General features: G+C 42.6%; 1 protein-coding gene across 2 annotated transcripts in view; it reads right to left on the bottom strand.

Moving 5' to 3' along the window:
- Positions 1–994: 994 nt before the first annotated feature.
- The window catches only part of BPGM (bisphosphoglycerate mutase), a 32,233-nt gene continuing 11,977 nt past the window's right edge, over positions 995–21,250 (bottom strand). The window contains exons 1-4 of one of the 2 annotated variants that reach the window (XM_027901191.1): positions 13,470–13,582; positions 12,397–12,489; positions 9,377–10,032; positions 995–1,460 (exon numbers count right to left, since the gene is read on the bottom strand). In XM_027901191.1, the coding sequence (XP_027756992.1) occupies positions 1,282–1,460; positions 9,377–9,977 (780 nt within the window). In that variant the 5' untranslated portion in view covers positions 9,978–10,032; positions 12,397–12,489; positions 13,470–13,582 and the 3' untranslated portion in view covers positions 995–1,281. Of the gene's footprint in view, positions 1,461–9,376; positions 10,033–12,396; positions 12,490–13,469; positions 13,583–21,250 lie in introns of those variants that run through there. The other variant, XM_027901192.1, reaches the window with a different exon arrangement.

Raw genomic sequence — 21,250 nt, 5'->3', positions numbered from 1 at the left:
AAGATTAAGTGCAAATCTCCAGAAGTGGAATTACCCTGATGCTTGTGTACACAAAGAGAACATCAGAGTGCCATACATGCTACATGACACCCAACCACAGTGAGAACTGATCAAAGTCAGTGCCAAAAAACAGCAAGGCCAGACTCAGGCTTGGCAGAACATCCCTCCCTACAAGCACAATGGCTGAATGAGCTGCACCCAGTAACACTTCTTACCTGCCTCAATCATCTCTTCCAGCCCTTCAGAGAATTTGATACAGATAATGCCACAGTAATATTACTGTAAAACATATTTATCAGGATATCTTTGTAACTCAGGAAAGCTTGGGGGGGAGTCCTATATCCAGTTTTATTGATATATATATATACACACACACATACACACACATTCAGTTTTAATGAATTATTCTAATAACTTGACTAAGGGATGATCAAACCTCTAGTAAATGTTACAGAAGTGTTTCAAAGGTATTCAGGTACCTCACTAAGAGCTCCAATATAATTTAAACACTGAGCAGGAAACTTCTTTTGTGTACTTAAGTCTGAGTTAGATACTATTACTGCAAGCCAGCAAAATGCAGTCATGCTAGGCTTTGCAAAGATTTTGGAGGAAAAGGAATTCCATCTAGATTCCTTAAAAAAAATGGAATATACTGTAATAAAAGACAAATATGATACATAACACTCAGAGCATCTCTACAAAATTCTCTGTATCATGCACTGGCCATGGAAGACTCAAAATAACAAAAGGCAGAGAGTTGTTCAACTGGAAGTGTTCTGAAATACTGAGGGAAACCCATTCAGAGCAAATTGTCATTGCCACTGACACAGAAGAATCACCACTGATAACAGAGTTATCTGATGCCACTTTGACAATGAGAAAGTTTTAGCACCCGTAACAACCTGGACTCAATTAGTCCAGTAAGCTGGTGCTTTTCTCTTTAACAGATTAGGACTGATTTTTGGTAGTTGAAAATAACACATCCCTTTTTTTCCTGTACTGGGCCATCCTCAGTCCTAGATCTGGGGCAGACTGCTTTACAACTTTCCATTACCTGAAACATCTTTTCATTTATTTTTTCAGTACTGATAACCTCATACTGTGATCCAAAGTCCAGTTTTTGAAAAGGCAAAGGGTTAAGCTATTTAACCTGAGACTCAACAATTGTCCCTTCTAATAATTTAGTGCCTGAAATTGAGACATTCACACAGTGCAACCTAGCATACATACATTGTCACTTACTACCACACTTTGAACACAGCTGTGTTAGTCAGTGGCATTTTACTTCTCAACAGATTTTACTTTCCCTTGATCTTCCACTTTTTTGATGGCAGCTTGGATAGCTTCTTGATCACCCAGAAACTGGTGAGGGCCCAGAGGGTGCAAATTCTCATCAAGTTCAAGAAGTATGGGCACACCAGTGGGGAGAGTAACATTGATGATGTCCTCATCGGAGATGCCTGCCAAAGGAAAAACACAGAGTTACACCTACAGCTTCCTAGTTGCCTGTTGCCTTATTTCTGAGACTATCTAATCTTAAAACAGCCAAGGACACATTCCAGACTCCATCAACACCATCAGCTACTCAAGTGTCAATTCCCAGCTAGGCCATAGCTTGGTTAGTGCTTTAGGAACAGCTAAAGGAGAGAATTCTCATGGAGGTGAAGAGAATTTCTTCATTTTTTCAGCCTACACATGTGAAAAAAAACCAAAGAGATTGCCCTGGAGACTATACTGTTCCTTTAATACAGAACATGGAGGTCAGCAGGTTCTCCTCCACAGTTTCCCAATTCATGCATCACAAAAGATGATTAGAGTCCACACGTGCTACTCCAACATGAAACAACCTCCGCTAAACAACCAATACACACAGCCTCTTAAAAAAGGCAGAATACCAAGTTTAATTTTTCTCTTCAGTTTTCTATGTGAAGCTTCTCACACAAGCTGTCTTAAAAGACAGTATTTAATTCTTCTACTGTAAGGATCACTCTTTGCCTACATCTGATTTCTCATAAGCAAGTTTACAGCAGTGTCAACAGTACTCTTCTCTGAATTACTACATGCAGGATACTCATTTGCACTTTCAAATGAGGGAATGGGGAAGAAAAAGGAAAGAAGTCAACTTTACAGCTTAGAGTATTTTCCACTTCACTAAAAGAATGTATACCTGGAGAGAAATTTTATTTTAGTCAGACGTGCTTAATTAAAATATTCTGAAGGCTCTGATCTCAATGAAACGGTTGGTTGCTTTTACATCAAATACAAAAGTCTCCAGAGACTCCAACTGAATTTTGAGACCAAATATCCTAATAAAGTTTTCACAGAAGGTCTAAATAGTTGCATAAAGAAGCAGTGATTGCTAAAGATATTTTCATAGAAAACTGGGCAAAAGAAAGCTAGTGTCACTGGGATTGTCAATATTTCTTTTTTCCTCCCCTTTGCAGAAGTACTGAGGCCACAGCAGCAGCCTGCTGTTGTAAAGCAGGACAGCTTTGAGCAATCCACACTTAGAAAATGCACACAATCAAGCTTCTTAAGCAGTGACACCATATAAACTAGACCAAGGTGTATGAACAAAACATCCCCTTGATCAGCTGGCAAAACAGATGGTTCTCAGAACACATGGGCGCAAATTTACCAGTGATTTTTACATTAGGTGGAAAAGCAGAGCCAGCACATTAACAAGAAAACCCACACTAGTGAAGTCACTCAGCCACAGTAGCATGACAAGTCAGAAAAACCAGAACTAATCATGAGGTAGAAAGCCTACACAAGCATGCAACTTTTGCAGTGATCTACTCTTGCTTAGATTATCACAAGCACTTAGGTTTGCCCCGAGTTTCAGAAGGGCATGGAGCACCAGAAATAAACCCTTTCGAGAAACTTATACTATGTTACAATATCGAACATCAGTCCTTTAAAAAAATTCACATTGTGACAATTTAGGCAATCCTTGAATGCAAGGGATACTCAGCTGTTGTAGGCCAAAGAATTAGACCTACAGATAATAAAGGAGTATTTAAGATTTTAAGCCATCACAGAAATAAACGGGAAAAATACTGAGTTTGCTTACCAGGCATAAGCACAATTCTCAAGGACTTTGGTTTACAAAACAAGCAGTCAAACTGCCTGAGCTCTTATTTCAAGGATTCTTAAACATCAGATTTTAACAACATACATGTCACCATGTATCCACAGAGAATCTGTGCCTAAGAAGTGTTCTGTCTCAGATTCAGTCTCCCAGACTAAACCATTTGTATATACATAAAGCAGATGAAGTCAATGCAGGACAGCTCAGGCAACTCATATAATGTGGTCATGACCTATGATATTTAAAAGGTTTTTCCTCTGGAGCGGAATAAACAAAACTAGCTGTAGCTACACAGATTCCGAAATGCATTTTACTGGTATTTTACAAAACACAAAGTGACCACAAATGTCAGCTAGTATTGATTTACAAAGCAAAACAGTGCAGTCTAGGATAAACGTGCTGCAGCAAGCACAGTGGCTTTCTCAGGATTTTTCCTCCTACAGACGTGTTGCCTCGCAGCCAGAAGTATGGAAACACAACCTGAAGTCAGAAGAAAAATTCGAAAGAAACAACAGTATCCTGTGGCTTTATCTCAGCACTAGTAGAGTATTTGTAAAGTATTTCTCTTCGTCAGGAAGCAAGAAGCTGAACAGGATTGTCACACAAACTCTTCCGTTGCAGGGAGAGTTTGCCAATCCAGCAGGCCAGGAGACCAGTGAAGGGTTTACAGCTCACACTCCACCCATTGCAACTGCAAGCCAACTGCTATCCAGTTACTTCATATGCTGTAACTCAAACCAGCTGACCTTTTCTTCCACTTCATCTGAGGTGGCCTGTGTCACAACCTGTCATATCTCACAGGGAAGAAGGGTGAAATCAGGGCAAGGTCTCAACTGTTGACTACAAGGTGCAACAGGAAATAAGATCACTGAAGAATCGACACTCTTCCCTCCCCAGTTTAATCCCAAAGCCCAGGTCTCAGCACTGCTGAAGGGTTGCTGGAAGCAGTCGTTACCCAAGAAGGTTTAAAACCCTGGTCCTACCTACTTGCAGCCATGACAACCCACAGGCATTACTGAAATACTTGGGATGACTTCCTCAGGACCCCAGATAAAATGTTGACTGAGCAACTACATTCCTCAAGTGGAAATCTCCCATGTTCTCTCACAGTCACCTATTAAACACTGTCCCTTAACAGCAGCTGAACAGCAGAAAGCAGTTTGATACATGAACATTGTAATAATTTGGTACAGCAATAATTACAAAAAAGACCACTGAGAATTCTTTCCCGGCTGACTTACACTCCATTTAACTGAACTGAGTGATCAAACCCACAGAGACCAGAAATATCTCAGTGCAAGTTTAAGAATTCACCTTTATCTGGAAGCCCAGGAAGTGCTTCGAAATATTCATAACCTGGAAAGTCCTACAGAGGACTGATATTGAGCACCTGCAGCCAGTTTCTATAAAGGCTGGTTCAGCTTCTCCTTCCCTCTCACCTGCTCTTACCAAGTTCCTTCCTTCTACTCTTCTGGTTGGAGCAACACAAAAACCACAACAGCTATTGAGAATAACTACAACCCTCTTCCCCTGCATGCCAACTACACTTGAGGCCAGATGATTCATTCAATAAAACACAAAAGATCATATGCATAAATTCAGCCACAGTGGACTTCCTCTAGAACTGGTGCTTTGTAATTGAGATGCAAATCATAGCATCATTCCCACATGCTTAATGAAAAAATACTGAAGCTTTACTCCAGTAAATTAAATATTCAGAGCCAATTTCTGTCCTTCCTATAGGCTAAGGAGGACCTAACTTCAACAAGGTAGAGGAGGGAAGTAAGCAGTGTTAGAATCTGGCCTTTGGTCTTTACAGAATGGTAGCTTGTTGTGCAGATTTTAAGGAAAGAAAGAAGATAGAGGGCTACAACCATGGCTGCAGCATATCATCATTTGTTTCATCCTTATGTCTGTCAAGATTTGCCACACCTATATTAGGTTTGCATGGCAAGGTTTCGGTAGCGGGGGGCTACAGTAGGGTACCAAAAAGAATTAAGGGGGTTTGACCCTGGTTGGATACCAGGTACCCACAAAGCTGCTCTATCACTCCCCTCCCCAGCAGGATAGGAGAGGAGAAGAAATAGGAAAAAAACTTGTGGGTCAAGAGAAGTTTATTAAAGCACAAGCAAAGGCCAAGCACAGAAGTGAAGGACAACAAAGGATTTATTCTGTACTTCCCATCAGCAGGTGATGTTCAATCTATTCCCTCTAATTAGGGCTTCAGTATCATAGCAGTTGCTCCTGTGTCACTACAAATGACCCTCTTCCTTTTTCTTAGCTATGACTGGTGAGCAGACATCCTATGGTTAGGAATATCCAAAGTTCAGATTGGGTCGGCTCTCCTGCCTACATCCGCTCCCAAAAACTTGCCCAGCCCCAGCTTACTGGGGGACAATGCTGGAGAGACAGCCTTGATGCTCTGGGAGCACTGCTCAGCGGTGGCCAAAATACAGGCCAAGTTAACTTGCAAAAAGGCTCAACAAGCTCACACAAAATAAACAGCAGAAGCACATAGAAAAGACTGGGATGAATGACAGGGAGAACAAGACCACCTTATTTCAACAGCATTGAATTGTTAGATCTCAAGCTGTTTTCTGTAACTGCACTCAGACACCACAAGCACGTAAGTAGTATTTCCTTAAGAAGGTCAAGCAGCAGTAAAATAATCTTGTTAAGAAGCCCTCAACACAATCCACACCAGGTCGCACAATGTGTAGCTCCAGCATGTAAACCACTAGAATACTGTAACTGCACAAGTATCACACTTAAGAGTAGTGCAAGAAAGCAAAAACCTGAGGGCACTGCTCTACTGCTCTCCCTGCCACAAACTGACAAAACCAGCATGAGGCCTTCACAGTCACCACATTCTACCTGCAAGCCCAGTTCCAGAGATCTGTCCCAGCTCTGTGACAACTAGTTAAGCCTAGTGTTTGCAACATCTGCATCTTCAAGAGAGCAGGTAACTCCTCTCCTCTGTTTTTAAGCCTGAGCATGACAAGGCTCAGTGACCACTGCACCATATCTAAGAGATGACAACCTTTCAACAGGTTGGAAACTCAAGAATCAGGCCTTCCACAGGACCTGTCTTGAAGTACTTGAGACCAGTCCTCAGGATCAAATGGCTGGCAGGAAAGAAAGAAGTTGAGACAGCCCACTAATCCTTCTGAGAGTCACCTGGTAACTCAGTCCACTGGACTTGGTCTCCAGTTAGTACTTCAATACAAACAGGGCAAGGTGGTCAAAAGTATTACACTAATGTCTTCACTATGGGAGACTGCTAAAAGGTTTCCAATCTGAAACACAAGTTATTAGATAAAGAGAAAACTATTCCTCCAAGGAACGAGCAAGTCAGCTGTAAATATATCCTGTGCATCTAGGATGCATATTTAGCATGGCAAATCCTATAGGCATTGTATACACCTCAGTGATGCCCCTCCTCTGTGCACTGAGAAAACAAGACCAAAATCCAAACCCATTGTTAGCACAATACTCTGTTCTGATGATTGCATGCAAGCAGAACTACATTTCCAGCTCTTCACTATTTCTGGAGTATCGCAGGCCCGTTTCAAAAAAATACCTCCTTGAAATAATAACTTCAAGGATACTCCGAAGTCTTTTAGAAAAAAAAAATAAATCAGAGTGAAACACTTCGAATTGTTTCATCAGACCAAACTGAATGAAAACATTCACATTTACTGTCATTTTATCTTGGAAGACATAGCTTAGAAACTTAAAGTTAACTCTATGACTAAGTCATTCAAGTAGTCATGTAGTCATGAAGGATTGCTGCTTGAGGCATTTCAAGCCCAGTTTTCAAAATGCCAAAAAAAAAAAAAAAGAGAAAAAAAAAATGGCCTCTAGAGAGGTCTAGAAATTTCCGCTCAAGTACAGGATACACTAAGCTTACCAAAAAAATTCACAAAGTCCATTTCACATTGGATGCTATAAATACAGTAGACTGCAAAACTTTAAGCATTCTTGAATCAGGTCCAACTCCAGCAAGACTCCAAAGCAACTCACAACCTTTCAGGAGAGAAGGGGAGGGACAGACAGCAATGCAGACAAGGAACTCTTAGACCCAGCTAAGGAGCTCTTAAATAAAAAATAAAATTAAAAATAATAATAATCATTAAAAAATAAGCAGGTTGAAATAACAGGGGTCTCTGTTCATGCTACCCTTCAGGCCAGTTCTTCAGTAATCCAATCTCCACTACATAAACAGCAGGAGAGCCAGCAGGTATCTGGCAATGCTTCTCTGGGGTAGCTGATGGACAGTCCTTAGTCAACAGAAGAAGATCCTCTGCCAAGGATTTCTCATATTTCCCTGTGCAAGCATATGCTGGGAGGGTCAAGCACTGCAAGACAGACAAAACATAGCTTTTTCACTTTGGCTGAGTGTGGGCGGTCCTAGAAAAGGTTAACAGTTGTCCCAAAGAAAAGTTCTGCATCATTGTTTCTCTCTACCTTAATGCAGCAAAGAGTCCAAAGGAACCTTTACCAGTCCCTGGTGCTGTCAGCTTCAGCCTCAGTGCATGCCTGCACAGAATGTGGCCCAGAGGCTCTGCTGAAGACGTGGTCACCTGTCAGCATTTCACCCCCAAAGGGCCTGTCCATTATAGTTTCATGGAACTGGTTCAGTTCTTGGGGTGCAGAGGAGACACTGTGGTTGTAGTTCCCCCTCTCCCTTCTTCCTTTGCAATTTTTATCATTTCACAGCGTGGACAACTACCTCTGAGAACAAAAGTGGAACTGACTGAACTAGCATTCCTCCTTCATCCTGGACCCCAGGATTCACAGCCTTCCTAGTTCCAGAAGCCATTCATTTCTCAGGTGTCTGATTTATGCTACAGCATCAGCTGTCCTCACTGTTCCAACACGGGCAAATGCAAAAGGTACTCAGCAGTCAGAGCCATAGGGGCACATAACAAAAGATTTAATAACTAAAAAAAAATTGAGTGGACACAATCCAGTCTGTGCATACTTGCAACTACAACTCCAGCAGGCTCTATTAACACATATATAATCACTAAACTTAAATTACATAATTTCTTTGTGGGCAGAGGAGACTTATTTAATCAAATATATTCCATCTTCCAGTTTAGGATGACCTAGAAGCCATGAGACGAAAGAGGAAGGAGGAGGGAAGAATTTAACAATGAAAAGAAAGTGATTTATCTTTAAGTCAATTCCCAAATAAGATGTTTCCAAGCCCAGCTCTGGGATCCTCAGCACAAGAAAGACGTGGATCTGCTGGAGCAGGACCAGAGGTGGGCCACAACAATGATTAGAGGCATGAAGCACATCTCCTGTGTGGAAAGGCTGAGAAACTTGGGGTTGTCAAGCCTGGAGAAGAAAAGGCTCCTGAGGGCCTCTAAGAAAGATGAGTACAGACTTTTTATCAAGGTCTACTGCAATAGGACAAGAAGCTATGATTTTAAAATAAAAGAGGGTAGATTCAGACTAGATATAAGGATGAAAAATTTTATGATGAGGCTGGTAAAACACTGGAACATGTTCACCAGTGAGATAGCAGGTGCTCCCTCCCTGTGGAGGCATTCAAACCCAGTTTGGACAGGGCTCTGACCAACTTGATCTAGTCAAATATGTCTGTGTTTATTGCAGGGGGGTTGGAGCAGATAGTCTTTAATGGTATCTCCCAATGCAAACATAAATAAGCAACCTTATGATAATCTACCTACTTGGCTCTTTACTGGTATGTGTTTTCCTTATTGGGAAAAAACACAGTATTTCCATAAGCTTTAGCAAGCACCTACTCTCTGCAGAACTCTCTGGTACACAGCTTTTAAGTAAAAAATTATGAGGAATGAAGCCTCAAAAGTGATGCACCACAGTAATACTAAAGAACATCTTCCACAAACCAAGTCAATCACTTTTTATTCTACTGTGTTACAGCAATGCTTGTTTAATAAACAGATGATTTCAAACCTGACAAAACAACTGAATAAATCAAAAAATAATTGAGCCTGAAGAGTTTTTATCTATCTAGACCAACCACAAAATTAGTTTGAATACAGTAGTTTTAAATGAACAGTGAGAAACAAGAAGAAAGCATCTGGCCCTTTTCTTGAATAGTTTAACCTAACTAATTCTCCCTGCTTCCACATGCCCCAGTTTGAATCATGACCAACTTTTTATTTTCTCCTTGGAGACTAGAAACATCACATCCTGGCCTAGATAAGTAACACACATTATAGAACAAGATATAAAACTCCAAGCCATGGAGTAAGGAGGAGACAGGAAGACCAATAAAAAGACTCTTACCTTCAACGTGTTTCAGCAAGGCCCTGCTGCTGTTACCATGAGCAGAGATAAGAATCATTTTGCCACTTTTTAGTTCTGGCACTATCTTTTCATTCCAATAGGGAAGCAGTCTATCAAGCACATCTTTTAGACTTTCAGCTTTTGGGAGATTATCCTGAGAGACATCACTGCATTTATAGCGGCGATCATTGTATATCTCTTCATAGTAAGGGTGAGATTCAGATATGGGAGGTGGGGTAACATCATAGCTTCTCCTCCATATTTTTACTTGCTCCTCCCCGTGATTCAGAGCCATTTCTGCTCTGTTGAGCCCAATCAGTGCACCATAGTGACGCTCATTCAGCCGCCAGGAACTCTGAATGGGGACCCACTCTTGGCCCATCTCTTCCAGGATCAGCCATGCAGTCTGGATGGAGCGGCTCAGTACAGAGGTGAAGACGAGGTCAAACTCAAAGCCCAGAGCTTTAAGGTGTTTGCCACAGTTCTGAGCTTCCTTTATCCCATCACTGCTCAGCTTCTGGTCCACCCAGCTGCAGAAGCGATTCTCCTTGGTCCAGGCTCCTTCCCCATGTCTTAAGAGAACAAGCCTATACTTAGACATTTTGTTTGCAGCTTAGCACAGCTGGCAACTTGGTCTGGCATCTAATAATGATGATCTGGACAAAAACATGAGATAGATACATCAAACATCCCACAGATTACGCATAATATGTCAGCAAAAAGTAAACAACTATCAGAATCAGAACAACCAAAGAAACAAGTGTTTGCCGAGTATGTTTTTACATTTGAAGCCTCCTGGTTTTGAATTCCTCCCACTCTCGTGTAGGAAGAGAAGCACCATCCTCCACCCAGACTGTTGCAACTAGCCCACTTAACCAAGTAATTAGGAGCAGATATGTACCAACTGTTCCAGGCTACAAGTTTCACTCAGGTGTTTTAACAGAGCCTGACTCAGTATCACAGGCTCCCAGAGAAGCAGATTTCACTCTCATGGGTGAACTCAGAAGTGATACATGGAGCTCAAGCACACAGTGTGGATCACACGAGATCCACACTGGCTCTGAGGGAATGCAGGCACAGACAGCAACTGTGGCCCTCAGCCAGAGGAGCTTGAGGGTAGGACCGCAGAACTGGAACTGGCAGCACACAGAACCTTATCAGCCTTTCTCGAAGGAGATGTCACCATAATTATGCTCTGCACAATATGTTGCTTCATAACCCCATCCAGTCTCTGGCTGATTTTTCTGCAGGCCACCTCCTCCATCATTCCTCCACACTCAAGTGTGACAACACATACACTCTGGGATGCAATATACAACTAGCAAGTCCTCATTTCACTGAATCTAGAAGTGACCTCACAAATTATTCCATCCCCTTCCTGACTTTCAAATATATTATTCCTCTTTTGCCTATGAAGTACAATGCCAGTTTCTCAAGGACCAGGATTAATGTTTTTACTTTTGCAGTAGGCAAAAAAGGCCTGTTTGTTGTCCTCACTAAATAAGAGGTATGCATTCATAAGGTCTAACAGTACCTTTCTCTGCTCTTGCTGACCAAGCAACACTACCCCTGGACTGTCTTCAGTGGGAGATACATTTTGACCACTGGTCAAAAGGGTCTGCGAGGTGGTCAAACATCTTCCAAGTAGATTATGCGATGCCAGAAAAGTCCATCTAACACAGCACTGCAACTCTGAAAGCCCCACCTGATCCCTCTGACCTGAGAAACAGGCTAGATTGCCATGGACAGAGCAGGGGGGGAAAAATATAAAAATACAGCTCTACACACTGGGGGCACTGCTGTATACTCAGATGAATATTAAGAGTTTTTAAAACCATGAGCACTGGGAGACTGAGGTCCAATTTCTGCACATCCAACCTTGGACTAGATATCCATAAGAGACACAGTTAAGGGAGTTCCCATCATCTCAAATTAGCTGCTTCAATTACACTCCAAGTGTCTCAAATCCAGGCCCACTGTGACCCTGAATGAGGTCAGCAGGATGGGATAGGGCCATTGCATGCTGGGTTTTGGGAAACACCCACCACAATATTAGTGCTCATTGTTACCAGACTTTCAAAAAGTGTCTAGAAAAGCTGAATTCATTAACAGAGTCAGTAATTTAATCTTGACTGTAACAGCATCTTAATTGTCCTAATTTTATCTCACAAAGGACACTATGCAAAATCTCCCCAGTTTTAACTTCTGCCTAATGGTACATCTTCAGAATTAAAAAGCCTTTGAGGACTGAGATTTTTACAGAATATAAGGACGTATTGTCTGACGCACAATAGACAGTTGATAAATACAAAGAAAAGTCTTACTTCATAGAAGAGGGGCGGGGGGGGCAAAATTTGTGTATGGCATGGAACATCTCAGACAAAACCCCCTGCATGCTCTATTTTTTCCACCCACAGCAATTAGTTGCACATTAAGCAAAGAAATCGACTATTGCTAGGATTCAGGTGTCATGTCACATCACACACAACACTAAACTACACCCTTTAAGATCCCAGGTTTATAACAAAAACAAGTGTCAGATAAACCACTCTGACTTTAGATGGAAATGCTTTCTCCAACATCCCACAGATATAATTAAAAAATTGCAGGTGTCCACAGCATGAACTACTACACACAAAATGGCCCCAGAGAAAACTATCTCTGCAGATACAATCAATTAGTCTGAACAATAAGGTATTATCTACAGGAACAGACTGATATTTTACAAAATCAAATTAAGACCCAACCAAAAAACCAAGACCCAGCATTAGAGGAAGTGTATAAGTCTGGATGGTACTTTTGGCCAAAAACAATAAAAAAACTTAATGAATATTTAAAAAGTTATACAAAGGTCTAATATCATCTGGAGACCATGAACTCCATTCCAGTTACATAAAACATATCATCAAACAAATTTTAAAAGGATTGGCAGTCAGAGAGTTGTTTTAAATATCAGTCCACTTATGGAAGCATTTAAGCTGGAAAGCCTTAGAGCAACACATGGAAATAATCCTACTCACCTTTCCTATGGCAAAGGAATAGCCTACACAAATTCCACCACAGACTCAAGAGCTGCTTTATATAGAGGCCACCACACACTCTCGTCTGATTACCTGCAGAGAAAGAATAAACACCGAGTGCTCACAGGAAGGGATCACAACTGCAAATGGCTATGCCAACCATCATTTCCTCTCAGAGCTGTAAGAAAATTGAACGCACACCTCTTGTAGATGCTGGGAAAGCTACCAAATTTCTTCTCCCAAGACGTGAACACACAGTTCCTGCCTTTCCAACAAGGGAAGGTTTCTTGCCTCCCAGATGCCCCGGCATATCATTTCCTCCCCCAGATTTGTTTAGTCTGCAATTACCATAGCTTTAGTGTGCAGAAATCTACTGAAATCCCTGGGATAGCAAGGAGGATATAGGCAGCAGACCTGAACCCAGCACACAGGCACTGGGACAGGTTGCCCGGAGAAGCTGTGGATGCCCCACCGCTGGAGATGTTCAAGACCAGGCTGGTTAGAGCTCTGAGCAATCTGCTCTAGTTGGAGGTGTCCCTGCCCATGGCAGTGCGGTTGGAAAAACATGATCTTTAAGGTCCCTTCCAACGCAAACCATTCTACAGTAGAATAGAAACACGAGCACAGGACAGCAGCTAACTGCTAACACAACATCTTACACCGGCAGAGCTTTCGGCCAAGCACAGTTTTAAGGTCAAACTGACAGAAGTCCCAGGGCTCCTGCTCTGGCCCTTTATAAGGTCCCTGTACGGTGCACCTGCGTCTCTCGGCCTTCCCTGAGCACGGAGAGGCTCACCCAGAAGTAGGGCAGCACCTCCCGGACGCACGCAAACACGGGCTGCTGCCTGCGCGGGGCAGCGAATCGCACACGAGCACATCAACACGCACACACGAGGTTCCCCACCGCCACGACCGCCTCAGGAAGCCACTGCCGGCCCAGGGGCGCAAAACACTACCCTTCCCCTCGCCGGAGCGCCGGGACAACCCCTCCGAGGAAGCCACCCCTCAGCCGCCCCCGCAGGGAGCCTCCCTGAGCCCAGGGCCCTTGCACCCCCTCCCCCAGAGCCTCTCACCGTGCTTGTCCCCGGCTCCAGAGACTTAGCGGGCTAACCCCAAGCCGCCTTAAGGGGACCGCCGAAGTCACGGCCACCCAACCGAGAGAGGGGCGGGCCGCGCATCTTATTGCGGCCGCGGCGGCCGCGCGGAGCAGGGGGAGCCCGATTGGCTGCCCGAGAGGATGGGCAGTGCCTTCAGCCAATGAGAGCGGGCCTGTGGGCGGTGCCACGCTGGCTGAGGGCGTGCCGGGCCACGCGCGGCGCCGAGCAGCTCCCAGCAGCTCCCAGGAGCTCCCAGCAGCTCCCAGCTCTCCCGCTCCCGATCGGGGTGTCGGGGTTAACCAGCCTCTCCTCTTGCGGAAATTCCGGCCTCCGAGGGCTGGTCGATTTTCCGCGAGGAACGGCAGCAGAGATGCTGCTTCCCCCCGTGAGTCTTGGGCACGCAGGCGGCGCTGGGGCGGGCTACGCTCTGCCCTTTGTGAGACGGAGAACGGGGATCGCGCTAGCGCGGGCACAACGCGGGCGGAGGCAGCCAAGCCTCTGGATTCCCTCGAAAGCACCCCCGGCCCGCCTAACTCAGGTGGGCTCCGCTTTTCCGGAGTCGCGGCTGCCCCGGGCCTCCGTCCGCCCCACCGCCTCGATGGGTATTGTGGCAGCGGGAGGGAGGGAGGCCGTCGGCTCGCTCCTTCGCCGCATCAGGGAAGAGGCGAAGGAAGGCGCTGGGCTGCCCGCAGCCGCTGGATCCTTCGTGCTTCTCTGCCGGAGCCTCCTCCGGCAGAGAAGTGCTGTTTCTATATCGAAACCATTTCACTAGGCTCTCAGCACAGTACAGCACTTAAGTGTGCTAAGAGCAGCCCAGGCTGCGGGTGAGCAGCATCCTCTGTCTCTTCAGTGGTTACTGCACTGACTTTGTTCCTTATTTATTTGGGAACTCTGGAAAGCATCTGCATCTCAGGGGAACATTTTTAGTCCTTTTCCTGATATAAAGAGCTATGCCTGACCTCAACACAGAACTACAATAAAATCTGTTGTGTCTGCAGAGTATTTCCACTGGATGTCAATTGTACTTACACATAAAATCCTTTTCATCTCACTCACTAACTTTAATGTTAACAATTGCTTCATTTCTGTCAACTTTGTCTAAGCCAGACCCTACAGTATAATCCCAGCCCTGCCTATTTAATCAACACAGTACTCAAGTTCACTGTACCAGAAGAGTTTGATTATATCCACCCACTATCTCAAACTAGTTAAGAGAAATGCTCCCACATCATGCTGCATGATCACACACCTGTAGTCACCCTGACTCCAGGAGAACTGGTTGACTCTGCAAAAGAAGCAAAGTTCCTAGAAAGAAAAACATCTATTCTTGATATCACCACTGTGTATTGGCTGCACATCCATCATTAAGAATACAATTAATAGAAAGAAACATTACATGCTGATATGCAGTCATAGTTACAATGGAGTAGACAGTAACCCATACCACAATCCAGGACCTCCATGGCCATTATATACAGATTTCTTGTCTCCATTAGTCCTTAAGCAAGACCATTTCATTAGCATGGCAAAAACAGCCTAATGAATTTGATTCACATTTCAAACTATACAAGGACAGATGGCTCAAAGCCAAAACCCCGTGCCTGATTTCTTGCAGACAGCTATACTCATTTGGCTATTATCTCTCAGACCAGCTGCACTGTGTTTTTCAGGATCTCTGTTTTGGAGCCCTTCCAGGTGGTAAAGTTGGAATGTTTATGGCAGATGTAGTTCAGGAAACTCCTCAACACATAAACTTCTGCTGGGGCACCACTGCAACTGCACCATGCTGAATAAAGGCCTGGAGCTGAGCAAGGCAAAACCAGAAGAAAACAAAACTGGAAAGAAGAAAGGCTGACTAATGACTGATGAAAACTGTGGCAAAAAGGAGCATTCTTCACTGATTATGCCCTTGTTATCTTTTCATAGAAAGATTACTTTGTTTGATGCTAGCTCAAGTATTTGCACCGCAGACATACCCACTGTAATTTGCAGAGAACCCTCAGCTCTGTCTTCGTTAATAATTTCATCTTCAAAAGAAACTTATATAATCAAGTCCTTGCACTCTTAATTAACTCTGAAATCTTCTCTCTAAAACTCCCTCCTGGGTGCTTCTTTAATGAAAGAATTTATGCCTGCCTTCCTAGACTCTCCCTACTCCTTTCCACCTTCGGTTGCCACCAGGAGCATACCCATTTTCTCTGCCACCCGTATGTGTGCCAAGGGAATCCTCCCCTTTTTCTTGCATACAGGCCCTTTCAGGCCATTTTTCAACACCTGACTTTTTTCCTGTACGAAAGATCTAGATCCTGTCTTTTCTCTGCTATCCGTGATATTGTCTGAGATTCCTCTGCAACTATTGTGATGGTCCACTTTCACCTGAGGCCAAATTTGTATGGAGAAGGGTCTGGGAGTACAACACATTATGCAGAGAAACGTCCCTGTTTCTTCCTACACACCAGACCTTGCTCTATAATACAAGGAAAGCAAACCCTTCTCTGTCAGAGCTCAGAGAGCACGCAGCAGGCAAGGACATGTCAGGCGGCTTCTTTTTGTTAGAGCCACTCACAGTATCTTGCATTAACCAGACAAGTTGTTCTCAAAATTTTCTCGGCTCAAGCACACCTATGCACGGGTCATTTTTCATCACACATCTACCCCTACTTGCCAACATATCGCACCACCACGTCTTAAACCAAGCCTCTTACTACCTAAAACTTAGGGGTGCACCTGACAGAGCAGTGAGATATACCTTGCACACCAGTAAGTCACCCAATTACATTTTAAGCTTCTTAGCAAAGGCCCTTTTTCACCTTTTGTTTTACTACTTCAGGCACTGTTTGACAAGTGCTTAATACAACGCAGCTTTCATATAAATACATCCTGTTTGGGTATGGAGGCAATATATAACTTCAGTATCTCAGTAGATGCTCTTTATGTCATACCCAGAAGTACAAGTCTATGTAAAGAGAAAATAATCTACTTTTTATTTCCTCCAACTGCATCGCTCAGAGGGAAGGTCTGTTAAAAAAAAAAAAAGCTGAGTGTGTAAACACAAAATAGCCCTCCATTTGTCACCAGAATCATAGTAAGTGCAGAAGTTTTTCTGAATCATTAAGTACCAAATAAATGAGAAAGAGGAAGAAAATACATAAAAGCCTTCATTATATGCAAAACAGATGGAGGAAAGCTACTATGCGAGGCATTGTATTCTAAACCTGAAGTGGGAATTTAATTTTTTATGCAATCCCAATGCCTATGTACTGGTAATGTTATTCTGAATTAAAAAGATGACTTCTGTCTGTTCAGCTGAAGTCTTAACTCAAAAAAAATATTTTATTTCTGCATACTTTAGGCTGAAAACATACATATGGGAAAAAACCTTACATTCTCTACGCCCTCAAAACCATTACATGGTCATTTTCAGATAAACACCTTACCTTCTGGTCATAGTATTGTACAAATTAACTTACTGTAGTGGTACTGAAAGCAAAAAAAAAAAAAATCCTGTGATGAATCTGCCTTTTTTTCCCTCAAGATAAACAAAGTGCTCTAGACATTAGACGTCACTAAGAAACTGTCTGGGAAGAGATAATTTAAAAAGACCTTTGAAAAAAAACAAAGCAGAAGGGTGCTATCTAGTCCAGTCATGGTAAGTTAGTTAGAAAACAGACTGGATAGTGCAGATACTAGAGCATGGCAACACCACACAAGAATCTGGGCAAATACAACCAAAAGGGTAAAATGGGAATTCCAATGTCATTGCAGAGAATGGTGAGAATAACAAACACACACCACACATACTCAAGTTTGCATGTATTAATGTCTATTAAAAATTAATGATTCACCTCAGAAAAAGCTGCTCTAAAGCTTTTTACTTCTATGTCATAATGAATCCTGGGTTAACTAAGACCTTGTCGATGTGGGCGTGCACAGTTCTCTCTGTATGATGTTTGTTTTTTCACAAACACTACAAATCACCAAGATGTATCCGGTAGTGCCTATGTTTCTGTTGCTGGTGTGTGTCTCTCTTGCAGCACGCCAGTTTACAAAACAAGTTTGGTTTTGAATGGAGCACAAAAATGAGTTTCCTATGGAGAAAGTTTGTCCTGAGAAGGACTGGGTCACACTGTTACACTTTACTGTGGAACTCAGCTGGGTTGCTCCTGACCTTAAAAAGCAACAAAATCAGACCTCTCTTATAGGATTGTTTCCCAGGAGACTTTAGGAGTTAAGCTGCTAAATAAATAGCTGTGTATCACAATTTAATTCCTGCTTCCCTCCCCCCTACCCTACTTAATTTCTTTAATAAAAAAGGAGCATGAGTAGAATGACAGGACTAATAAATCAGGCGAGAACGGGGAGTGAGAATATCCAACTTCCCAGAGTTTTCAATTTAAATTTTCATCTCACACTTGTTTTACTTACATGTAAAAACCATTCATTAACATAATTTTCTGTCTGATTTTCACTGTTTTTTGATTCAGAATTAGTCTACTCTTCTCTATTGCCATCAGATCTAGCAGTCCACAGAAGAACCTGGAAAAATATTTCGTTTGTAATTCAGTATCTCCTTTTTACGTTACAAAGAAAGACACTTTTCTGTTTCCCAGAGAGACGAGGCATTTGTCACGGGAGAGTGGAAGGCTTAGACAAAGTTTTAAAAAGCCTTGCCAGTGAGTCTCGTGGTGCAGGAAGACTCCCTTGCTTTCTAAACTCCTTCTCATGGAAGCGTTAGGTGTGGCTGAAGTCTATCTTAGCCTTGGCCTGTGTTAACAGTTTAAATTTAAAGGAGTTATAGAGGTATTAAACCACTTTGTCCCACAGATTTTAATGACTGCAAAATGAGAATATTTATATAAAATGAATAATTTATTTTATACAAATGATCAGACAAAAAACCTTAATCAGAACTATTTACTACGCAACATAAGCACTAAACCAATATAAACACTAAAAATCTACTGGTAGACTATAATATACCATAAAGTAGTATAGTGCACTGCAACAAAGCAATTATTGAAGCAGTTATATTAAAGCTAGCAAAATGAAATTAAGTAGACATCTGACTTAACTCCCCCCTTCGCCTTTGCAAATTACATTTTAAGAAATCTTAAATTCTACAATAAATATACAACTATAAATAAACAAGCTATAACTAAAAATCACTCTATTAAAAATTAAAACAACATCACCATAATACTCAACTCTATTACTGTGCTTTTATCACAACTACAGTGCACATAGTCTGTTTTTGTCTGCAAACCTCTCTCAGTTATCTCAATATCATTATGGCCAATCCTCACACGGGGCACCAAAAATGTCGGGGTTTGATTCGGCCACTGCCTCTTCAGGCAGTCTTTGCCCACATTCTCCACCAAAAACTCTCTGTATCAGTGCTCGCAGGGAGATCTCTTTCTCTCAGCCTCGAGGAGCAACCCTGGAGGGCGTCCCCAGCCAAGAGAGAAATCTCCACTCATACACCCCAAGAAGGGTTATGTCAGAAGAAACTGACTGCATGAGGAGGGACTGGACTTTTTATAGTATAAAGTGATTGACTGCTAGTCACATTTTTACAGGCCAGCTATCAGCTTATACGTCAAAATCAGACTTCAAAAAGCAGGGTGTGTATTCAAAGTTTGATGAACCAGGATGGTTTTAGCATACTCAACACCAAGACAACACTCTGGCTCCAGCAGTTGATCTTGCATGATAGCTCGATTAATAGCTTGATTGTATCTTGTGTCTGGTCAGGGTGGAACTATCCTGCCACAGCATTAACCAATGGGAAATCTCCCAATGCAAGTAACCTCTGACCACAAATAAGTAGGTAACAACTCAACTCTGTACAGCACATACTGCTTCCTACCAGCTGTAGCTGGCCCACAATCCTCATTAATTGCTGCATTTAAAAACAAGCTGGAGGTGCTGAATTCATGAAAGCACTACTAGTCATAGTAAATACAACCACTCTAAATTTTAGACACTCCTTCTGTTTCCCCTGGGATGTACAACATGTTGAAAGTAAGTGCCAGTTAACAGGAGGGAGAAAACAGACTAGATTTCCCCACATAACGCTTAAAAGTGCCAGTTTTTGAACATCTGATAAAGAGTGATGAGCTGAGGCAGGAGAAGCAGTCTGAACATTTCAGTATTGCATTTCAGTGCAAAAGACAGCAGGAAAAAGGAAATTCTTTTTTGTGTCTTTAATTTAAAGATCAGGTAATTCAGAAAATCGATATGTTAATGATAACTGCTAATTTCTTATTCAAAACTCAGATTGTGTCTTTTGAGTTCCTACCAGAAAATTTTCAGGCCTATTTATTTATTATAAACGTAAGCCACTTACATTTTTTTTTCTTCTAATACTTTTTTAGGAAAAGAGGCAGAGAAAGAGAGATTTCCACCTTCTTTTTATTACAAAATCTAAGGAATGCAATATGCAATTAAATCTGATGAGAGACGATTGAAGAGAAGTAAAAGCAGTGGCCACACACAAGTTTAACTCTGCCCCCGTGTGTGCAAACATTAAAGCACAACCCTCATCCATTTCCTGGATCCTGCTTTATTTTTGTGCAAAAGGATGTGTAATTTGTATTTATTATATATATATGTAATTATATATGGCATCCATGATGACCATGACTATGTAGCTAACAGGAAACCTTTTCTCTTCTACACTCCCATGTCTCTCTCTGCATTATGAAACTCCTTTATGAATACACTGGCTGCTGAAAACAATGCAGGTAACATCCTGGGAGTCTAGTATATACCTCCTAGCCAGGAGAATGACACCAATGAATTATTCTTTAAGGAACTAAGGGACATTTCCAAGTCAACACGCACAACTGTCCTTACGGGGGACTTCAACTGGCCAGAAGTTCACTGAGAGCATCACACAGCTGGTACAACCCAGGCCAGAAGATTCCCAAAAAACCTAGATGCTGACTTAATGAAACAGGTCCTAAGGGAGCCAACACAGAAAGATCATCCCTCCTTGATCTGCTGCTTGTCGACAGAGTGGATCTCATGACCAAAGTGTAGACTGGTGGCTATCTTGCCCATGGTGACCACAAGGCAATCAAGTTTAAAATCTCTGTTGACAGGAGGAAAAGTGCCAGTGAAACCTCTGCTCTGGACATGAGGAGAGCAGACTTCAGGCTGCTCGGGGAATTACTAAGTAAGGTCCCCCGGGAAAATGTTTTTGCAGGTGCTGGGGTCTATCAGTGCTGGTCACTTTTCAAACATGTCCTAAGGGCATAGGAGCAGGCAATTCCCAAATGTCGGAATTGAAGCAGGTGAGGCAGAAGGCCAGATTGGCGATCTTCTCTTGGAAATAAGGCAAAAAAAGAAGGTGAATACTCAGTGGAAGCAAGGTCACGTGACATGAAGAATAGAGAGATGTTGCTTGCTGCCGTAGGGAGAAAATTTATGTTGCTAAAGCTCAACTGGAGATGAAGTTGCCAGAAACATGGAGGACAATAAAAAGGGTTTTTTCAAATATATTAATGACTAGGCAGCATAGAAATATCCTCGGCCCATTAGAGGATGAAGGTGGTCACCTCACAAAGGGGACAGAGACAAGGCAGAGGTGTTCTACACTTCCTTTGCCTCTGTCTTCAACACAGGTAACAGACCAAAAAAGTCTCAGGGCCCTGAGCTGGAGGACTATGACTGCAAGAATGATCAACTCTGAGTCAAACCTGAAATTGTGCAGGATCTGCTGCTCCAGCTGGATCCCTACAAATCTATGGGGCCTG

The sequence above is a fragment of the Empidonax traillii genome, unplaced genomic scaffold (assembly GCF_003031625.1).
Source record: "Empidonax traillii isolate 1590-97213 ecotype Southwest subspecies unplaced genomic scaffold, ASM303162v1 scaffold765:size308305, whole genome shotgun sequence".
In the NCBI taxonomy this organism is placed as follows: Eukaryota; Metazoa; Chordata; class Aves; order Passeriformes; family Tyrannidae; genus Empidonax; species Empidonax traillii.
Note: the sequence above shows the minus strand (reverse complement) of the source record. Positions and strands in the feature narration are given on the sequence as shown.